This window comes from Balaenoptera borealis (genome assembly GCF_965194805.1).
Source record: "Balaenoptera borealis genome assembly, chromosome: 13".
In the NCBI taxonomy this organism is placed as follows: Eukaryota; Metazoa; Chordata; class Mammalia; order Artiodactyla; family Balaenopteridae; genus Balaenoptera; species Balaenoptera borealis.
The window spans coordinates 46,491,012-46,513,896 of NC_138870.1; the positions used below are offsets into that span (position 1 = coordinate 46,491,012).

At 36.7% G+C, this 22,885-nt stretch overlaps 2 protein-coding genes across 9 annotated transcripts in view; one reads left to right on the forward strand and one right to left on the reverse strand.

Annotated features, from left to right (window-relative positions):
- Nucleotides 1-22,885, reverse strand: part of LOC309609491 (coiled-coil domain-containing protein 85C-like) — a 93,785-nt gene that overhangs the window by 38,057 nt on the left and 32,843 nt on the right. Inside the window, exon 2 of one of the 8 annotated variants that reach the window (XM_082351097.1) lies at nucleotides 61-5,627. The exons of the other annotated variants lie outside the window; for them this stretch is intronic. Coding sequence (XP_082207223.1) covers nucleotides 5,551-5,627 — 77 coding nt within the window. The 3' untranslated portion in view covers nucleotides 61-5,550. Of the gene's footprint in view, nucleotides 1-60; nucleotides 5,628-22,885 lie in introns of those variants that run through there. 8 annotated transcript variants of the gene reach the window in all.
- Nucleotides 8,047-14,240, forward strand: OR9K2 (olfactory receptor family 9 subfamily K member 2). Its single transcript, XM_082351076.1, has 3 exons — nucleotides 8,047-9,034; nucleotides 9,363-9,439; nucleotides 11,081-14,240. Exon 3 carries the CDS (start codon nucleotides 11,093-11,095, stop codon nucleotides 12,032-12,034), a length of 942 nt encoding a protein of 313 aa, XP_082207202.1. The 5' UTR covers nucleotides 8,047-9,034; nucleotides 9,363-9,439; nucleotides 11,081-11,092; the 3' UTR covers nucleotides 12,035-14,240.

A 22,885-nucleotide genomic window follows, 5' to 3' on the forward strand; every position in this document is an offset into this window, starting at 1 on the left:
TTACTTTTCATTTTTCCTCAAGGCAATGTTAAATCTGAAAGTTCTGGACACCCATGAAAATTTGCTGTATTTCTAAAGAGATATATTTCTCACTCTCCAGGTAATAATATGTATGTAAATGGAGAAGTATAAAATTGTATTGTTTCTCTTCCCTGTATGCCTAAGTAAAATTTAGAAAATACGTAGTATAACAATTCACTTGGAAACTGTGTGACCCAACTGGTTTATATGCAAATGACAGTATAAATGCTAGTGCTGTGTTTTGTTTTTGATGTCATGTCAAAGATGTGAGGACATGTGTATATGATGAAGAGGAAAAGGAAAGATAAAATAACCAGTGATCTTTGTTGAATTAAAGGGGCCAAATAAGAAGAAACATGGGAAGATTGCATTGATTTGGTTTACATTATGACATTTTAAAATTATGACATTTTGGTTTTCCGTGAATGGCACAGTCTTCCTACTTTGCTCTCATATGATGAGAACATTTTATGATATTTATGATGTTTTACAGCTCATGTCCTCTATCTTTTGGGTAATACAAATTATTGGTAGTGAATATGCAATAAAGGAAAGCACTGTGTTGAAATAAAGTCAGTTTGAAAATCTCAGTTAAAAATATCACAATCCTTTACAATAACCTCTATGGATAGCTGGATTATATGTAAATGTACATACATGTTTGTGTGCATGCATGTGTCTGTCTGTCTATGTATGAGTGTGTTTGGGTTATTTGAATATGGGGTAATTTTAAAATGTGATTAGTCCTAAATATCAGATGTCAATTGAGAAGGGAAGGGTGGTTAAAGCAGCATCCCACAGATTTGATAGGTATTAAGGGAAGCCAAGTTCTAGAGAAAGTCGTGCCAGAGTTATTATCTTTATAGTTGATATAAGTAATGCCTTAGTTAAACAATTACAATGCCTAAGTCAGGACAACATTAAATTCTAGACAAGAACTAAACCTAAGAAATAAAATATAATTACCAGTTTTGTCCGTACACTTGGCGTTGTGAAAACCTAAAATATGGATCTTTGATTAGGTCTTCTATTTTTCTGTTTTTGTTTAGATAGCAAAGCCTCCTATGATGAATGCACAACTGCATACATCTTTATGGGTTAATGTTTATTAGCGTAAGAGATTTGAGAAATAAATATTCTTATTGAATAAAGAGAGAAGCTAAGTGACAATAAGTCAAGGTTGTATTTATCTCCTTCTCCCTACACCTGTGGATCTACCATTTTTCTTGGTGCTCAGATTCTACCATTTTTCTTGATATTCAGAAAAATGTCATTTGAGGGTAGAATACGAATCCAAATAAGCTTGGGAAACTGAGCTTTGGCACTGATTATTATAAGTCTGGAAATACTCTTTTTAGGTTTAGGTTTTACTTATTTCCATTGCATGTCTATTACCCTTAGAATGTCACTCTTTGATGTATCTAACAAGTGTGGGTTATGAAGGACTATTGGGAAAAGGCAATAAAATATTGAATAAGAATATAGCCTAGATTAATTCGCTTTAGTTTTTAGTCTGGTGGATTATATTTTCTGTTTTGTAGCCATAACAGATTACAGTATTCTTGTGTATAACCTCAAAAGTGGCATTGCTTAAATCACTCCAAATGTTGGAAGAAATCCGGGAAAGCTGAAAATCAAGGCAGATTGCTTTCAAACGTGTTAAATTAAGCTCTCTCTTACTTTCTTTTAATTGTCATAAACATTTTTCTTGGTAAATTTTTTTCTGGGTTCACAGGCCTTATATGAAAAGTAGTGCCTAATTTATATCTCTCTTGTTACATGTGCCATCAAGATTCCATCAGAACAACCCAGTGTCTTACCAAACTTTTGTTGGCTTTTATTGACAAAGTGTGTTCTTTTTCAATGATGCATGGATTGCTTACAAAACGCTGTCACATTCCAAGGGAGTCTGAAGATTGTATTCTGCATCATGTACATCATAAGTCGTTACTTTGAGGGGACTTGAAAACTGTATCCACATGGAGAAGTGTTTCAATAGGGATGTGATCTTGAGAGGCTGAAGATTGCATTAGACGTCTCAAACACTTAATTTGTTTGTACTGCATTGTCTCACCTTCCCTGGTTACAAATTTTTGGACATGCATGTATATTGATTGTCCTATAACATCATGTGCTGTATTTTGTCTTTAATTTTTTTGATTGTTAATGTTTACCTAATGTTTAGTGTATTGATGCAGAAATTTGGTGAGGGCGTTTATACTAATATTTTCTATTGCTAGGATGCTAAGATTCTGTGACTCACATAATTGCAAATGATAATTCAAAAATTCACAAATGTAAGTTAAAATTAGTAAATTAAACATCTGTTGGACAAACACCCAAAGCTTGCTCCATTTGTGTTTCCTTAGGATAATTTTAACTCTTATTATGAGATTTAAATTGTTGTGGTGATTGGAATAGCTGAACTGATTAGATATTGCAGAAATGTTGAAATTTGAATATGTATTGGACTGTTATTCTTACTCTTGTGAAGTATGAGATGTCACTTTATCCTATCCCATAATATCAGTATAAGTCATAAAATCAATAAAAAATTTTGAGTGTGCATAAGCTATTATATAAGTGATCTCAGTGAGTATAAAGCTACTTACTGTTAAGGGCTGGAGAGGGAGGGAGGGGAAGAAGAGGGAAAAGATGGGATAAGAAAAAAGCAAGGTATCCTGAAACTGAAAAGGGAATCCATTTCAACATCATTTCTTTTTTCTTTTTCTTTTCTTTTTTTTTTCAGTTGAAGAACAGATTTTCTTTTCCTTTCTTTAAAATTCTTTTTCAAATTCTTTTCCCATTTAGGTTGTTATATAATATTGAGCAGAGTTCCCTGTGCTATACAGTAGGTCCTTGTTGGTTATCCATTTTCAATATAGCAGTGTGTACATGACAATCCCAAACTCCCTAACTATCCCTCCCCACCACCATTCCCCACTGGTAACCATAAGTTCGTTCTCTAAGTTTGTGAGTTTGTTTCTGTTTTGTGAATAAGATCATTTGTATCCTTTTTTTTTTTAAAGATTCCATATATAAGTGATATCTCATGCAACTTAATATCAAAACAAACAACCCAATCAAAAAAATGGGCAGAAGACCCAAATAGACATTTCTCCAAAGAAGACATACAGATGGTCAACATCATTTCTTAATTATTCTAATTTGTAAAAATAAAAGACAAACGCCCCCAAAACTGTAATCAAAGACTAATTTTTATATTTCTTACTTTTACAGACTATGACTTCTAGATTTTAAAAATAGTTTCTTCTTTGCTTATCAACTTGTAAACAATCATTCATTTATTCACATTGTTTGGCACTGTGATGATGGGTATCAGTTTCCTCAATTACATGTCTTATAGTTAGGTTTCTTTAGTGGCAACCCACAAAACTGAACTTTGGATGACTTAAGCAAAAGATGAATAATTAGATATATAAAATTTTCTTTTGCTCTGGTGGCACATACACAATGATAAGGCTGGAGAAAGTGAGTCCCTAGGCAGCATTCTAGGAAGTTAGAGAGTGAAAAATAGGCAAAGAACCTTCAAATAGGATCCAAACTTGTCAAACGTCACACTATTAGAAATATTTACTTCAAGAAATTTCAGGCTCTTTGTCTCTCTGCTGGATAATTCTGAGACAGGGTCTAAATAGCTCTAAAAGTCCACAAAATGTTTGGGCATATACTTTTCTTCAGTGTTTGGTCACCCAAAAATTAGACATAAATATTTAAAGAAGGTTTGTTGGAAGGATTTCAGTTCATATCTTACTCAAGAGTATCCAGCCTTCTCTTCATTCCAGTGACTCTTTGTGAACCAACTCAGGTCTAAGAATTGGGAGATGGGTATGATCTGAATCATGGTGGCTCAAGTCAGCTTTCTGTTGATTGGAGAGAGCTAATCTTTCTTTCTCTCTCTCTCTCTCTCTCTCTCTCTCAGAAGAGTGTCCACTTTCTTTATTCCTAGATACTTCATGATTACCTAACCTTAGGTGGAGATTACTATACCACAAATATATATATTTGGACTAATAAGCTAGAGTTGCTACTATTATGTTAACCAAATCTCCCTTTGCTCTCTCAGTCAGAGGCCACAGTTTGAACTCTCTCACTCCTCTATTCTCACTGATATCAGGAAGGCCATTTTAAGTTTAATGTCTGCCACCAACATCCTTAGAGAGAAGCATCCCAGCTGCTTTGAAAGTTGCTGGCTGTTTCCTTTGTCACTGGTGAAGGGAAGATTTTCTGACACCTCAGGGGCATCTAACCAGGATATATGAGACAAGAACTTCTATGGTTAATCCTCCTTGGCACTGCTATCTCCTAAAGATACTGAATTTCTTTTTCTACACTTTTCCCAAAGTGTTCTAGTGTCTTAACTTCCTTTAGAGATATCCAGTATTAGTTAATGAATTGTATTCATCAACCCAACCAACTATTAGACTTTGACTTATTTACATGAGCTAGCACACTAATTGTCAAAGCTTTGGTAAGTAAGAATTCTGCCCAGTATCTTCCTCCCCCTCAAGTAAAAGAGCCCTAAAAATTCATTCACACCAAAACATTTTTGCTAATATGTATCCAAAAAACACTCATAATTTTAAGCCAGTCTTCCACAAATTCTGCATCTGCCTGGGAGCAGTATTCATGTCTCAGCATGCTGGGTTCTGGTGCTAATAATCGAGCTCATAAACTGAAAATGAGGAGTGGAATGAAAGGGGAATTAGCTTCTTCCTTCAAGGGAACTTCCCCAGCTAAAGGAGTAGCAGCATCTTAAAGTGAGCAGGGAGTAACTCTGTCAGGGAGGTAGGTCTGCTTTCTTGTGCAAAGGTGGTTGGGGTAGAGTTTCCAAAAATGTCAGAATTTTGAAAAGTTTTAAGTAATGTTACAAACCTAGGAATCCTCAGTTAACTGTATGAGAGATATTGAAGGAATGAATCAACATACTTTGTGTTCAGCAAACCAAAAATTTACACTCTGGGTTTAGTTTTCTGCAATTTCATATCTGCAGCTGTAAAATATAGATTATTTTGTTATGGTGACAAGTTCCCTATCTAAAGAGAATGTAAGAATCTGACCTCAATTTTTGCTTTAAATTGTCAGAAGTACTCACAGCATGTTGCAGTCTTTGAATTACCCTTGCCATAATTACATCTCATAAAGGTAACTCTATTGGTCCATCAAATTCTTTCTTTCAGTGGGTATATGATTCCATTTAACCGTGTGGTAAGTTATAGACATTTTTGCCACAAATTATGCAAACAGCTAGGTTCTATTCTTAATATAAAATAAAGTTTCTTTTTCTTATATCATATTTTTGGCCAGATAAGCAATTAGGCCCAAACCCTAATTTTCCCTGAAGCAATTACATCCATGCATTCCCTGGAACTGATTTTGAATATTTGTTTAAAGTTTTGGATACAAGTAATGAAACTTAGTTAAGTAACCTAGGCAAAAAGTTATTTATTAGAAGGGTAAGGGTATTGGTTAACACACAGAATTGATAGGAAGGCAGAAGTTTCATGTTTAAAACAGGGTAAGACCAAATACATTGCAGAAAACGAAGAAGCAAGATATATAGGAATGGTCTGGCAGGGATCCATCTGAAAAAAAGTGTCACAAGTTGGAAATATAAACTTCAAGTATTATCATTCTCTGAGTCACGCTGCTAAAACTTCAAATTCCAGTGAGGAAGCATTCTATTGGCCTTTCTTTGGTATGGGCCTGTTTGCCAAGGGAAGATAAGACACCTAAATTGAGTCCAGGAGACTGTATCAAAATGGAATTTCCTAATGCCTCAAAAATAAATTAGGTGTTTTTAAGGAAGGGGAAATGGAAACCAGAGAGCAAAAAAGCAATACATAGCCACTATACAGTTTGTATTTCATGAAACAGTTCATGAAAAAGAGACAAGATTTTTTAACATATATATATTCATTCTTTTTCAGATTCTTTTCTATTATAGGTTATTACAAGATACTGAGTATAGTTCCCTGTGCTATACAGTAGGTCTTCGTTGTTTACCCATTTTATATATAGTAGTGTGTATATGTTAATCCCAAACTCCTAATTTATCTCTCCCCTGCTCCCCACCACTATCCCCTTTGGTAACCGTAAGTTTGTTTTCTACGTCTGTGACTCTATTTCTGTTTTGTAAATAAGTTCATTTGTATCATTTTTTTTAGATTCCACATATAAGTGATATCATATGATATTTGTCTTTGTCTGACTAAACTTCACTTAATGTGATAATCTCTAGGTCCATCCATGTTGCTGTAAATGGCATTATTTCATTCTTTTTTATGGCTGAGTAATATTCCATTGTGTGTGTGTGTGTGTGTGTGTGTGTGTGTGTGTGTGTGTGTACACACATACCACATCTTTATCCATTCATCAGTTGATGGACATTTAACGTGTTTCCATGTCTTGGCTATTGTAAATAGTGCTGCTGTGAGCATTGGGGTGCATGTATCTTTTACGAATTAGAGTTTTCTCTGGATATATGCCCAGGAGTGGGATTGCTCAATCATATGGTAACTCTGTTTTCAGTTTTTAAAGGAATCTCCATACTGTTTTCCATAGAGGCTGCACCAAATTCCATTCCCGCCAACAGTGTAGGAGGCTTCCCTTTTCTCCACACCCTCTCCAGCATTTATTGTTTGTGGATTTTTAATGATGGCCATTCTGACTGCTGTGAGGTGAAAGTAAGCACCCCCGGCCTTCAAAGCCAAACTTTCTGGAGACTTATCTTCTCATCTTCCTAGCACAGGAATCCTGTGCTGGGGATCCTGATATGAGCCTCAGACCCCTCGCTCCTTGGGGAGAACCTCTGCAATTGTAATTATTCTCCTGCTTGTAGGTCACCCACCTGTTTGTGGGTCACCCTGGAGTATGGGTCTTGGCTAAAGTGAGACTCTGCCCCTCCTACCCTTCTCGTTGTGGTTTCTTCTTTATACCTTTAGTTGTAGAAGATATTTTCTGGTAAGTTCTGGTTTTACTTATAAATAGCTGTTCTGTAAATAGTTGTAATTTTGATGTGCCCCTGAGAGGAGGTGAGCTCAGGGTCTTCTTATTCTGCCATCTTGGGAATTCTCTGCTCAAATTGCTTCTGCTAATACTGGTATACCCTATTAGGACTCAACAAGTGTCTTATTCACTATTATGCCATATTGCACTAGTGCTTTGGTGCAAGGCACTCACTTTACAAGAAGAGAAGTAAGGTGATGCACTCACACCCATGAAAGTCAATAGAATTATCATGCAGCTAGTCAAACAGAGTCAGATGAATTTATGGAATGGTGGAATCACTTACTGAAGACTCAGTTGTTGAACCAATTGGCTGGCAATACTTTACAAAATTGGGTTATTGTCACCCAGGATATGGTCTGTGCTCTGCATTCAGAACCAATTTATGAAGATATTTCTTTCCTAATCAGACTATGGTCCAACTACAATGGGTCAAAGTGGGAATGCCAACCACCACCATAAAACCTACTAACCCACTCTCAACGTTTTTTCTTCACTGTCTGAGACGTTTGACTTCGTTGAATTAGAACACCTACTACCCAACAGACAGATGATTTTACTAGGGGACACAGCAATTGCTCCTGCCTCCTGGGCATACATTTCACTGAACCACAGGTAAACAAAATGCTTTGTATTCTTTTGGGTAACTGATACTGATTAGCAAAAGATATTAATAGAAAGGAGAAAAGGAGGAGTATGGTAGTGACCCAGGGAATTTTCCAGGATGCCTCCTAATACTAATATGAATGAACAACTACAGCAATTCAACACGACAAGACCACAAGGGCTCAGATCCTTCAGCAATGAGGTTTGCATCACTGCACCAGGTAAACAACTTTTGGACACTGTGGTTATTGTTGAGACCAGGGGGAATATGGAAAGAAAAATACCAACTATTGTCTTCAACCAGTTGCACATATAAGGACTTTATGAGCCACCATTATGAGCCACCTTTTTACCTATTCTCCTTCCCTTTACCTTTATGAGCCACCTTTTTACCTATTCTCCTTCCCTTACTATGTTACAACATGTATTTATGGCAGTTAGCTTAATAATTTAATTTATATCAAATACAAATTGGGATTTTCTTGACTGGTATAAAACAGTTTAAAAATTATTTTGAAGTGTATATAATGACTGTTGAGAAATTAACTTAATACATGACATCTGGATAAACATCTTTGAATCAATTAAAGTTACAAAGTGAACCTATCTTTAGATATAGTTAATCATTATCTATCCTTTACTTAACCAATTAGGGGGCACTTACTGGGCTTTGCCCCACATCTTAGTCATGCTGCTGTACTCTTTATTATCAATTATTATTGACACAATGTATCTAAAGAATAAATATGGAGAGTTTTGAGTAAAAATGAAATGAACTTTACGGATAGGAACAAATTTTCCCTGTAAGTTATGTTTCATAATATAATATTTCCTTTCATATCTATTTCTATTTGCCTACCAAAAACTTTGCTGAAATGATAAATTGAAATGCTCCTTTTCAGTGAAGAAATTAAGACTGAAAGATGGTTTTGGTCCCTCCCAAAGGATTCTCACAATAAGAAAACAGCTCTTGTAAGTATTTTGACTCCTATTAGGCTTAGGCTCCTTTTTGTTCCCATTTTCTTTCTTTCTTTTCTTCTTTTCTTTTTAAAATCTGGAGTCTCTGTGTTCCTCATGGACCTTGGCTCTGGAGCCTAGGTATCTTAATAACTAATTTATGCTTCTTTCTTTCCCAGGAGGACTATCTCCCAGAAGGTGAGGGGAACCTCAATGCTGTAATTATTTGAAAAATGTGCATTGTTATGTCAAAACCAAAGCCATTATAAATAACCGCTGCTGATATTTTGGCAGATTATCAGAGATTCCAGATGATTCAGGGCCTCTACTTGGATATCTAAGACAATCTATTTTCCTTCTTAAAAGCGTTCAAGCACCCAAGAACGCAGGAGAGAGAATATCCTGCAGATTGATTCCTCAGGTTCACTTTGCATAACTACAGAATATAATTCCTGGAAATATTTCAGAGTTAGCCCAGCATCATTTGGAAAATTCACTTGTTTCTCTTTTTACAAAGGACGATAACATTTTCCAATATCAACTACTAAAGGAAAGGAGAGTAGTTTATATAGAGCAATAGGGAAAATAACTTTATTTTCTCTATGGGAAGAATATGAAACTGGGATAATGAACACACCTTTGGAAATTTTTTTGGGGGGGAAGGGGTTCATTTTATCTTGACATAATGATTTTTCATTACTTGTAGTTGTAACATAGTCATTAATTAACTTTATGTTTACTCTTTCTAGAATTAATAACAAGACAAAAACATCAGAATTCTGCTGCTTCCTTTTACAGAATATGACAAATTACCCAACAATATAAGGTAAGAGTAAAATTTCAAATGTGAGTTTTTGACAAATAATAAATCACAAACTGACTACTTGTCTATTGGCTACCCTGGGAAAAACTCTCCCTTTTCCAGGCATAAATGGCTTCAGTCATAAACTTATTAACATTGGAATGAGTTTGATAGGAGTAAATCTCAAAAATTAAAATGATCTGTTTCCTTGCCCCTAGGCAAGATTAAAGAAATATAAATAAAATATATCATTTTTCAAAAAAGATTTCACAACTACTTTAGTTTCTTTTCACTGCCTAAATAGCTTATACTTCCTCAGACCCTAAGTATGATCTTTTTAAAATCTTGCTCCTTTATAATTATTTGAATATTTAATTTTTGATGGAGTTGGCGCATAACAAAAATGTATCAAGAAGACATCATGCCATTTTCCTGGAAGTCATCTTTTTTTAGGCAAAATATTACATTTCTCTCAGATTTCTTTATCAAAGGCGATAGATATCACATAGTGATTAAGAGCATGGATTCTGGAGCCAGGTTTCTTGGCTTCAAATTCCAGTTCTGACCCTAGTATGTGGCTTTCAACATATATTATTTCTTGGTACCTCATTTTCCTTACTGTAAACTGGGGACTATAATAGTACTCAGCTCATATTATTGTTGTATGTATTAAATGAGCTACTATGAAAGCATTTAGAAAAGTAGCCTATAAAAGGTGCCACATAATGTTTGCTATTATTATTGTTGTCTAAGCAGAGTCATGCATATAAAGGCCTGAGGGGAGAGAAAGAGGGACCATGAGCTCAAAATCTTGTTTGAGCTGTCTAGTAAATGAACTAATGATGGCTGTGAAGGTTATATCCAGGGTAAATAAGAATTCAATCAAAAATTTCTTCATATGTATCTTTTGTTTAGTATCCATTTCTAAAGAAATTCTTCTGTCTAGTCAGTGTAAGGCTTTTTCTTTAAAAACTATGAGCTGTCAGTTGAGGAAATGCAGGGAGATTGTATTTATGAAAGGGGTTTTGAGGCTCATCTGGAGAAATAGCATGCAAGTGCTAATAATTTTTGTGCTTGGTTGTGCACAACTTTTTCTTTGTAAGTATATAACTTACATCGGAATTGAAAGTTTCCATTACCCACAAAAAGTAATTGCACCTTTTAAGTAGTCTTAAAATTCAGTCACTTTCTTTGTATCTGCTGGTACTTAAGCCCTCCAAGCTAAGTTTTCCTAAACTAGACAGCTGAAGCCCCTAATATCTCTAAACCCAGACACCAAAATTGCTTAAAAATGTCATTTATTGAAATATTTGTGCTCTCTCCCAATCACCATTTCATGACATTAAATTTATTGCATAAATCACAAATTGGAAATATATACAGAAGTGATACTTGCAAATGTGAAAGGTATTTGGATGAAAAGGCATGGCATTAGACTCAGAGGAAAAAGCTCTAATTCCACCACTTGTATGAATTAGGACATAAAACTAACCTTTTGGTTCCTCATCCGTTGCAGCTGGCTTAAATTTAAGTCACTGCAATTTTTAAGGTTAAAATAAATAATGATTTTAGAATAGCTTTGTGAATACTAATACTGTAAGAGATTATTTGTAGCTAGGATGAAAGCCAAGAGTTCATTTGTTTATTTTGCCTTGTGCCTCTCAGCAGGTTTCTGGCATGGCTGACAGGGGAACAAGCAATCGCTCAGAAGTGACTGACTTCATTCTTGTAGGCTTCAGGGTCCGCCCAGAGCTCCACATTCTCCTCTTCCTGCTATTTCTGCTTGTCTATGCCATGATCCTTCTAGGGAATGTTGGCATGATGTTCATCATTATGACCGATCCCCGGCTGAACACGCCAATGTATTTCTTCCTGGGCAACCTCTCCTTCATTGATCTCTTCTGTTCATCTGTTATTGTACCCAAGGCGATGATCAACTTCTGGTCTGAGAGCAAGTCCATCTCCTTTGCAGGCTGTGTGACCCAGCTCTTTCTCTTTGCCCTCTTCATTGTGACTGAGGGATTTCTCCTGGCAGCCATGGCTTACGACCGCTTCATTGCCATCTGCAGCCCACTCCTCTACTCTGTCCACATGTCAACACGTCTCTGTGCTCAGTTGGTGGTTGGTTCCTATTTTTGTGGCTGCATCAGCTCAATTCTTCAGACCAGCATGACATTTACTTTATCCTTTTGTGCTTCTCGGGCCATTGACCACTTTTACTGTGATACTCGCCCACTTGAGAGACTATCTTGTTCTGACCTCTTCATCCATAAAGTGGTTTCTTTCTCCTTATCTGGCATCATTATCTTGCCTACCATCATAGTTATTATTGTTTCTTATTTGTATATCGTGTCCACAGTTCTAAAGATACCCTCCACTGAGGGACGTAAGAAAGCCTTCTCCACCTGCAGCTCTCACCTGGGAGTCGTGGGTGTACTGTATGGTGCTGTATTTTTTATGTATCTCACTCCTGACAGATATCCTGAGCTGAGTAAAGTGGCCTCATTATGTTACACCCTAGTCACTCCCATGTTGAATCCTTTGATTTACTCTTTGAGAAACAAAGATGTCAAAGAGGCTCTAAACAAACTTTTGGAGAAGAAAAGTACTATTCTGTGATTATTCTTTCTCTTCCACTAATGATGTTGTGGCTGATTATTTTGTACTCCTGGCCATCGATGAAACTTATTCTCCCAAGTATCATAAAAATATTATTGAAAGCTTTTTAAGGTAATGTATCCTTCCCATATATTACTTTTTTTTTCCATCTGAGACATTGTCAATCTTAAATGTCCTGGATATTGGAGATGTTCTGGACATTAGAGAAGCATTTTTCAAGGTGAATCTTCACACTGTTCTCAAATAACATTTTATTTCACGGAATTGATTTCTATTTATTTTTATGGCATACTGCTGAACACTATTTTTATATATTATTATAGCGTTTAAGCAATTATTTTGTCTGATGTTAGTCTCTGGAATTGCTCCTTTGCTTGCACATTTTGGTCACTGACAGAAGTGTTCAACTTATTTTTTAAAGTAAAATATTTCTCAATTTTATTACTAGTTTCTCTAGCATATTAAATGGTGTTGACCTGAAACAAAAAGACTGCCAAATATTTCTCTAGCAAAGGTGGGTTTATTTGGGATCAGCAGAGAATTGCAATTTGTAGTCTGTAATCATGGTGAGCCACACACAAGTCCCTGCACGTCAAGGGAAGGAAAACAGTTTTATAGAGGGAAGAGGAAGTTGGGAGGGCTATAGAGAACAGAATGCCTGGCTTTTCATTGGCTGAGTCTTTGCCAGGGAAGAAGAGGAATCTTCTTCTTGTGTAGCCCTTCCAAAGGAATAGATCAAAGGATGAAAAACACAGCATCATTTTAGAGAAAAAAAGCCCTGGTCCTGAAAGAATGGGTTGAAGACTAGCCACCTTAGGAGAAGCAGCCCCCGTTCTGCAGGGAATAGGCTGAAGGCTAGTCAGTTTCAGTGGAACAGTCTGATCTCAAATCTTACCAAAGTGCCAAATGAGTACTAACCTAAAGAACAACGCCTTAACCAGAAAGATAAAACCTTTAAATAGATCCCAAATAAAGCCTAGAGATCTTCAAATGCAAAGAGGGTGAAAGCTCAGATCCAGGAGAAAGCCACACATTCAAACTCCACGGTAGGTGAGAAAAACAGTAAGCAACAATGGGCTCATATGAGGGTACTGCACCTGTTTGCTCACCTGTCCCAGAACTGTCGGGAGTCTTCTCTGGTCCCTGTATGGGCCACCGAAATGTTCCCCTGAAACAAACAGACTGCCAGGTATTTCTCCAGCAAACATGGGTTTACTGGGGAGCAGCAGAGAACCGCAATTCAGGGTCTGCAACCATGGCAAGACACATGTAAGTCCCTGAATGGCAAGGGAAGGAGAACTCTTTTAAAGAAGGAAAAAGAAAGATTGGGTGCTATAGTGAACAAAGGGTCCCTGGCTTTTCATTGGCTGAGTCCTTGACAGGAAGGAAGAGGTGTCTCTGTCCTTCCTGCTGGGCTCTGTTTTTGTTGTTGGGCGTGACAGCTCCCCTCTCTCTGAGCTTCCAACTCTATTTAACTGAGGTTTCTGTTGACTCATTTTTTTACAATCATTGTTGAATTTTCACTATTTTATACATGTTCTATCAAGAAGAAGTAATAAGAAGAAACAAACAATAAATAATCTTCATTATAGGCATTAACTTGGGAAATTGTATATTGAGTGTGTCTGAGGCCCTGCTTTGTTGCTTGATCCTAATATAAAGAACCAAAGTGGAGGACAGAGATATACAAACATTTGTGAGCAATCATTCCCTCAAATGGATCTTCATAATTCTTTCCTATATTAATTATTTAAAGAATTTTTAATAAAAGTATAGAAGTCAGGCATTCATCAAAATAGACTGTGACCCAAAATTTACTATGTCTCTGTATCTTCATTCATTCGATTAATTTTATTTACTCTCTGTGTAATATGTTCTGGTCTTGTGGTAGGCTCAGGTATAAATAACCTTATTCTTTAGGGAATTTACAATTTAATGTGGGAATCAGATCCTTGGACAATTAAAATCTGGAGATTTTATTTTATTGTTTATTGTAAGCGAACAATAAACATAGAGATTGCAAGGTGGGGTGCCTGAGAGTGGGTGTTGGTGATCAGGGAAAGTCTTCTTAGGGTTATATGGAAAATATATTTAAAGGACATAAGATTGGAGTCAGGGAAACTGCTGTATCACTTTATATTATTGATGGGGCTTGAAGTATGCCAATGTAAATTTTAAAAGGCTTATTTAAAAATGACAGGTGAAATACACAGAACATAATAACTGATTAGTATGAGGGGAGTGTACCAAAAGAGGTGTGTCTCATCTTTTTTAACTTGAATGATGTGTGTGGTGATGGTACAAACACATAAAAAGTAAAGGAGCTCTTAGCAAACTACAAATAGAAGGGAATTTCCTTAACTTGAAAAGTAACATCTACCAAAAACCTAGAGCTAAGATCATATTTAACGGTGAGAAACCAGAAGCTTTCTTGCTAAGATTAGGAACAAGGCAAGGAAGTCCCCACTACAAAACCTTTTCAACATCCAGCTGTAAGTCTTAGCTAATGCAATAGACAAGAAAAGGAAAGTGTTATGCGCTGAATTATGTTTTTCAAAACTCATATTTTGAAGCCCTAACCCCAGTACTGTAGTATATGACTATAGAGTTGAACCTTGAACAACACGGGTTTAAACTGTGCAGGTCCACTTATACACGAATTTTTTTGTTCAATAAATGTATTAGAAATTTGTTTGATATTTGCGACAAAACTTGCAGACGTACTATGTAGCCTAGAAATATTGAAAAAATTAAGAAAAAGTTAGGTATGTCATGAATACATAAAATGTATGTAGATACTACTCTATTTTATCATTTACTACCATAAAATATACACAAATCTATTATAAAAAGTTAAAATTTATCAAAACTGAGGCACACACTTACAGACCATACTTGGCACCATTCTCAGTTGAGAGAAATATAAAAAACATAAAGATGCAGTATTAAATCATAACTACAGGAAATTGATTGTAGTACATACTGTACTACTGTAATAATTTTGTAGCCACCTCCTGTTGCTGTTGTGTTGAGCTCAAATGCTGTGAGTATCCACTTAAAAACACCATGTGACACTAATCATCTCCGTGTGAGCAGTTAGTCTTTCCAGTGAACTGGGTACCACAATAAAAAGTGATCTTTCCCAGTTCTCATGTATTTTTCATCATGTTTAGTGCAATACCTTGAATAACTTAAATAACACCATGGGACTCCTACGAAATGCCACTAGTGATGTCAGAAGTGCTCCTAAGAAGCAGAGAATAGTCATGACGTTACAAGAAAAAGTTGAATTGCTTAGTATGTACTGAAGATTGAGGTCTGTAGCTATGACTGTCTGCCATTTTAAGATGAATGAATCCAGTGTAAGGACTACTATAAAAAAAGAAAAAGAAATTTGTGAAGCTGTTGCAGTAGCTATGCCAGCAGGCATGAAAACCTTGCACTTTTGTGAAATACTTTATCTCGTATTAAAAATGCAGCTTTTATTGGGTGTAGGATTGCTATAAGAAAGCCATATCTTATAGACTCTGATATGATTTGAGAAAAAGTGAAGTCATTACACCACAACTTAAAGCAAAAGGAAGGTGGAGGATCTAAAACTGGAGAATTTGATGCCAGCAAAGGATGGTTTGATAATTTTAGAAAGAGGTTTGGCTTAAAAAGTGTCAAGATAACAGGGGAAGCAGCTTCTGCTGACCAAGAGGCAGCAGATGAGTTCCCAAATGCCATTAAGAAAATCACTGAGGAGAGAGGATGTTTGCCTGAACCAGTTTTTAAAGCAGATAAAAGTGCCTTATTCTGGGGGAAAAATGCTGCAAAGGATATTTATTAGTAAGGAAGAGAAGCAAGCACCAGGATTTAAGGCAGGAATGGATAGGCTCACCCTACTGTTTTGTGCAAATGCATTCAGGTTTATGATCAGGACTGTCCTTAGCTATAAAACTACTCACCCCCAAGTCTTAAAGGGAAGAGATAAACTCTAGCTGCCAATCTTTTGGTTGTACAGCAAGAAGGACTAGACAAGTACCCTCTTTTTCTCTGGACTGGTTCAGTTGATGCTTTGTCCCTAAAGTCAGGAAGTACCTTGCCAGTAAGTGTCTGCCTTAAACTTTTTTTTTTGATATTGGACAGTGTCCCTGGCCACCCAGAAACCCATGAGTTAAACACCAAAGGCATCTACTTGCTCCCTGAACACAGCATCTCTAATTCAGCCCCTTGATTAGGGGGCATATGGATCTTTAAGGCTCATTATACGTGATACCCTATGGAACAGATTGTCAATGCTATGGAAGAGAATGTCGACAGACAGAGCATTATGAAAGTCTGAAAGGATTACACCATTGAAGATGCCATCATTGTTATAGAAAAAGCTGTGAAAGCCATCAAGCCTGAAACAGTAAACTCCTGCTGGAGAAAACTCTGTCCAGATGTCGTGCATGACTTCACGTGATTTATAACAGAGCCAATCAAGAAAATCATGAAAGATATTGAGGATATGGAAGAAAAGGTGGTGAGGTGGGTCAAGTGTTTCAAGATATGGATCTTGTAGAGAATTGACTTGAGGACACGGGGAGAGGGAAGGGTAAGCTGCGACAAAGTGAGAAAGTGGCATGGACATATATACACTACCAAATGTAAAATAGATAGCTAGTGGGAAGCAGCTGCATAGCACAGGGAGATCAGCTCAGTGCTTTGTGACCACCTAGAGAGGTGGAATAGGGAGGGTGGGAGGGAGATGCAAGAGGGAGGGGATATGGGGATATGTGTATATGTATAGCTGATTCACTTAGTTATACAGCAGAAACTAACACAACACTGTAAAGCAATTATACTCCAATAAAGATGTTTAAAAAATAATAAATAAATAAACATGGGAAACACACATTAAAAAAAAAAGATATGGATCTTGGAGAAATTCAAGAGCTAATAATTGAAGGAGAAAAGCCATATGATCATCTCAATAGATGCAGAGAAAGCTTTCAACAAAATTCAACACCCATTTATGCTAAAAACCCTCCAGAAAGCAGGCATAGAGGGAACTTTCCTCAACATAATAAAGATCATATATGACAAACCTACAGCCAACATCATCCTCAACACTGAAAAACTGAAACCATTTCCACTAAGAGCAGGAACAAGACAAGTTTGCCCACTCTTACCACTATTATTCAACAGAGTTTTGGAAGTTTTAGCCATAGCAATCAGAGAAGAAAAAGAAATAAAAGGAATCCAAATTGGAAAAGAAGAAGTAAAGCTGTCACTGTTTGCAGATGACATGATACTATACATAGAGAATCCTAAAGATGCTACCAGAAAACTACTAGAGCTAATCAATGAATTTGGTAAAGTAGCAGGATACAAAATTAATGCACAGAAATCTCTTGCATTCCTATACACTAATGATGAAAAATCTGAAAGTGAAATTAAGAAAACACTCTCATTTACCATTGCAACAAAAAGAATAAAATATCTAGGAATAAACCTACCTAAGGAGACAAAAGACCTGTAGGCAGAAAATTATAAGACACTGATGAAAGAAATTAAAGATGATACAAATAGATGGAGAAATATACCATGCTCTTGGATTGGAAGAATCAACATTGTGAAAATGACTCTACTACCCAAAGCAATCTACAGATTCAATGCAATCCCTATCAAACTACCACTGGTATTTTTCACAGAACTAGAACAAAAAATTTCACAATTTGTATGGAGACACAAAAGACCCCGAATAGCCAAAGCAATCTTGAGAAAGGAAAAAGGATCTGGAGGAATCAGGCTCCCTGACTTCAGACTATACTACAAAGCTACAGTAATCAAGGAAGTATGGTACTGGCACAAAAACAGAAATATAGATCAATGGAACAGGAGAGAAAGCCCAGAGATAAACCCACGCACATATGGTCACCTTATCTTTGATAAAGGAGGCAAGAATATACAGTGGAGAAAAGACAGCCTCTTCAATAAATGGTGCAGGGAAAACAGGACCACTACATGTAAAAGAATGTAATTAGAACCCTCCCTAACACCATACACAAAAATAAACTCAAAATGGATTAAAGACCTAAATGTAAGGCGAGACACCATCAAAGTCTTAGAGGAAATCATAGGCAGAACACTCTATGACATAAATCACAACAAGATCCTTTTTGACCCACCTCCTAGAGAAATGGAAATAAAAACAAAAATAAACAAATGGGACCTAATGAAACTTCAAAGCTTTTGCACAGCAAAGGAAACCATAAACAAGACCAAAAGACAACCCTCAGAATGGGAAAAAATATTTGCAAATGAAGCAACTGACAAAGGATTAATCTCCAAAACATACAAGCAACTCATGCAGCTCAATATCAAAAAAACAAACAACCCAATCCAAAAATGGGCAGAAGACCTAAATAGACATTTCTCCAAAGAAGATATACAGATTGCCAACAAACACATGAAAGAATGCTCAACATCACTAATCATTAGAGAAATGCAAATCAAAACTACAATGAGATATCATCTCACACTGGTCAGAATGGCCATCATCAAAAAATCTACAAACATTAAATGCTGGAGAGGGTGTGGAGAAAAGGGAACCCTCTTGCACTGTTGGTGGGAATGTAAATTGATACAGCCACTATGGAGAACAGTATGGAGGTTTCTTAAAAAACTAAAAATGGAACTACCATATGACCCAGCAATCCCACTACTGGGCATATACCCTGAGAAAACCATAATTCAAAAAGAGTCATGTACCACAATGTTCATTGCAGCTCTATTTACAATAGCCAGGACATGACAGCGACCTAAGTGTCTATCAACAGATGAATGGATAAAGAAGATGTGGCACATATATACAATGGAATATTACTCAGCCATAAAAAGGAACGAAACTGAGTTATTTGTAGTGAGGTGGATGGACCTAGAGACTGTCATACAGACTGAAGTAAGTCAGAAAGAGAAAAACAAATACCGTATGCTAAGACATATATATGGAATCTAAAAAAAAAGAAAAGAAAAAAAAACAATGGTCAGAAGAACCTAGGGGCAAGATGGGAATAAAGATGCAGACCTACTAGAGAATGGACTTGAGGATATGGGGAGGGGGAAAGGTAAGCTGGGACAAAGTGAGAGGTGGCATGGACATATATACACTACCAAACGTAAAAGAGCTAGTGGGAAGCAGCTGCATAGCACAGGGAGATCAGCTCAGTGCTTTGTGACCACCTAGAGGGGTGGGGTAGGGAGGGTGGGAGGGAGGGAGATGCAAGAGGGAAGAGATATGGGGACATATGTATATGTATAACTGATTCACTTTTTTATAAAGCAGGAACTAACACACCATTGTAAACCAATTATACTCCAATAAAGATGTTTAAAAAAAAAAAAGAGCTAATAAACACCACAACAGAGGAGTTAACAGAAGATGATTTGACGGAGATGAGTGCTTCTGAACCAGTGCCAGATGATGAGGATGAAGATGTAGAAGAAGCAGTGCCAGAAGACAAATTGACATTAGACAATCTGGCAGAAGGGTTCCAATTATTTAAGACTGCTTTTGACTTCTTTTAGGACATAAACCTTTCTATTACACAGGAACTGAAACTAAAGCAAAAGATGGAGGAGGGATTGCTACTGTATAGAAACATTTTTAGAGAAATAAAAAAGCAAAACTGTCAAACAGAAATTATGATGTATTTCTGTAAAACTACACTGAGGGTGCCTGCCTCTCTTGCCCCCTCTTCCACCTCTCCACGTCTTCCACCTCTGCCACCCTGAGACAGCAAGACCAACTCCTCCTCTTCCTCCTCTTCCTCAGCCCACCCAACGTGAAGACAAAAGGGATGAAGGCCTTTATGATAATCCATTTCGCTTAATGAATAATAACCATCATGCTGTACAGTTAATAAACTTATCTGCTGTGTATGTATGTCTTTGTGTGAAACTCTAATAACTGTACAGCAAGAACTGTATTAGTTGTTTTTGTGCCATCATCATCATCATTGCCTAAGTATTCATCATACAGAATGCTGTGTGCAAAACTTGCATTGAAGTGGATAGCCTATCCTTACATAGGAATAAGGTGAGTGATATTTAATATAGAATTAGTAATGTGTAAATTTTCTTACTGTTTTATAACTTTGCTTTCAAAGAATTACATTATGGTACAATACGTGTATCTCTCTCTCTTGTAATTGGAGAAACCGCACATTAGCATCATAGGTAAGTGGGTTTTAAAAAATATAACAATGTTTCTGATACTGTATTATGAATATGACTATAATACTGTATGTCATAAAATGTTTATAATGATTCATTCATTAGTTGTGTAGGTTAGGACACCATGAAGCAATTCTATCAATTACACAGTTTTCATAAAGCAATCATATTGCTGCTTCTTAGTTATCAGTAGATGAATCCTTAAATAAATAAATCCTAAATAAATATGAATTTCTTTTTCACATGTCTTTTTTTTGAATTTTTGAGTTTTATTTATTTTTTTATACAGCAGGTTCTTATTAGTCATCCATTTTATATACATCAGTGTATACATGTCAATCCCAATCTCCCAATTCATCACACCACCACTCCCACTCGCTGTTGCTTTCCCTCCTTCGTGTCCATACGTTTGTTCTCTACATCTGTGTCTCCATTTCTGCCCTGCAAACCGGTTCATCTGTACCATTTTTCTAGGTTCCACATATATGCGTTAATATACGATATTTGTTTTTCTCTTTCTGACTTACTTCACTCTGTATGAGAGTCTCCAGATTCATCCATGTCCCAAAAAATGACCCAGTTTTATTCCTTTTTATGGCTGAGTAATATTCCATTGTATATATGTACCACATCTTCTTTATCCATTCGTCTGTTGATGGGCATTTGGGTTGCTTCCATGACCTGGCTATTGTAAATAGTGCTGCAATGAACATTGGGGTGCATGTGTCTTTTTGAATTATGGTTTTCTCTGGGTATATGCCCAGTAGTGGGATTGCTGGGTCATATGGTAATTCTATTTTTAGTTTTTTAAGGAACCTCCATACTGTTCTCCATAGCGGCTGTATCAATTTACATTCTCACCAAAAGTGCAAGAGGGTTCCCTATTCTCCACACCCTCTCTAGCATTTGTTGTTTGTAGATTTTCTGATGATGCCCACTCTAACTGGTGTGAGGTGATACTTCATTGTAGTTTTGATTTGCATTTCTTTAATAATTAGTGATGTTGAGCACCTTTTCATGTGCTTCTTGGCCATCTGTATGTCTTTGGAGAAATGTCTATTTAGGTCTTCTGCCCATTTTTGGATTGGGTTGTTTTTGAAATATTGAGTGGCATGAGCTGTTCATATATTTTGGAGATTAATCCTTTGTCCATTGATTCGTTTGCAAATACTTTCTCCCACTCTGCAGGTTGTCTTTTTGTCTTGTTTGTGGTTTCCTTTGCTGTGCAAAAGCTTTGAAGTTTCATTAGGTCCCATTTGTTTATTTTTGTTTTTATTTCCATTACTCTAGGAGGTGGATCAAAAAAGATCTTGCTGTGATTCATGTCAAAGAGTGTTCTTCCTATGTTTTCCTCTAAGAGTTTTATAGTGCCCAGTCTTACATTCAGGTCTAGAATCCATTTTGAGTTTATTTTTGTGTATGGTGTTACGGAGTGTTCTAATTTCATTCCTTTACATGTAGTTGTCCAGTTTTCCCAGCACCACTTATTGAAGAGACTGTCTTTTCTCCATTGTATATCCTTGCCTCCTTTGTCATAGATTAGTTGACCATAGGTGTGTGGGTTTATCTCTGGGCTTTCTATCCTGTTCCATTCATCTATATTTCTGTTTTTGTGCCAGTACCATATTGTCTTGATTACTGTAGCTTTGTAGTATAGTCTGAAGTCAGGGAGTCTGATTCCTGCAGCTCCGTTTTTTTCCCTCAAGACTGCTGTGGCTATTCAGGGTCTTTTGTGTTTCCATACAAATTTTAAGATTTTTTGTTCTAGTTCTGTAAAAAATGCCATTGGTAATTTGATAGGGATTGCATTGAATCTGTAGATTGCTTGGGCAGTAGAGTCATTTTCACAGTATTGATTCTTCCAATCCAAGAACACGGCGTATCTCTCCATCTGTTGGTATCATCTTTAATTTCTTTCAACAGTGTCTTATTGTTTTCTGCATACAGGTCTTTGTCTCCCTAGGTAGGTTTATTCCTAGGTATTTTATTCTTTTTGTTGCAGTGGTAAATGGGAGTGTTTCTATAATTTCTCTTTCAGATTTTTCATCATTAGTGTATAGGAATGCAAGAGATTTCTGTGCATTAATTTTGTATCCTTCGGGCTTCCCTGGTGGCGCAGTGGTTGAGAATCTGCCTGCCAATGCAGGGCACACGGGTTCGAGTCCTGGTCTGGGAAGATCCCACATGCCACGGAGCAACTGGGCCCGTGAGCCACAATTACTGAGCCTGCACGTCTGGAGCCTGTGCTCCGCAACAACAGAGGCCGCGATAGTGAGAGGCCCGTGCATCGCAATGAAGAGTGGCCCCCACTTGCCACAACTAGAGAAAGCCCTCGCACAGAAACGAAGACCCAACACAGCCATAAATAAAATAAATAAATAAAATTTGAAAAAAGAAAATGCTCCCTATAATTTTGTATCCTTCAACTTTACCAAATTCATTGATTAGCTCTAGTAGTTTTCTGGTGGCATCTTTAGGATTCTCTATGTATAGTATCATGTCATCTGCAAACAGTGACAGTTTTACTTCTTCTTTTCCAATTTGTATTCCTTTTATTTCTTTTTCTTCTCTGATTGCCATGGCTAGGACTTCCAAAACTATGTTGAATAATAGTGGTGAGAGTGGACATCCTTGTCTTGTTCCTGA

What these genes read in the sequence shown, in the direction of transcription:
- OR9K2 (XM_082351076.1), top strand. Translation starts at nt 11,093, where the DNA reads ATGGCTGACAGGGGAACAAGCAATCGCTCAGAAGTGACTGACTTCATT.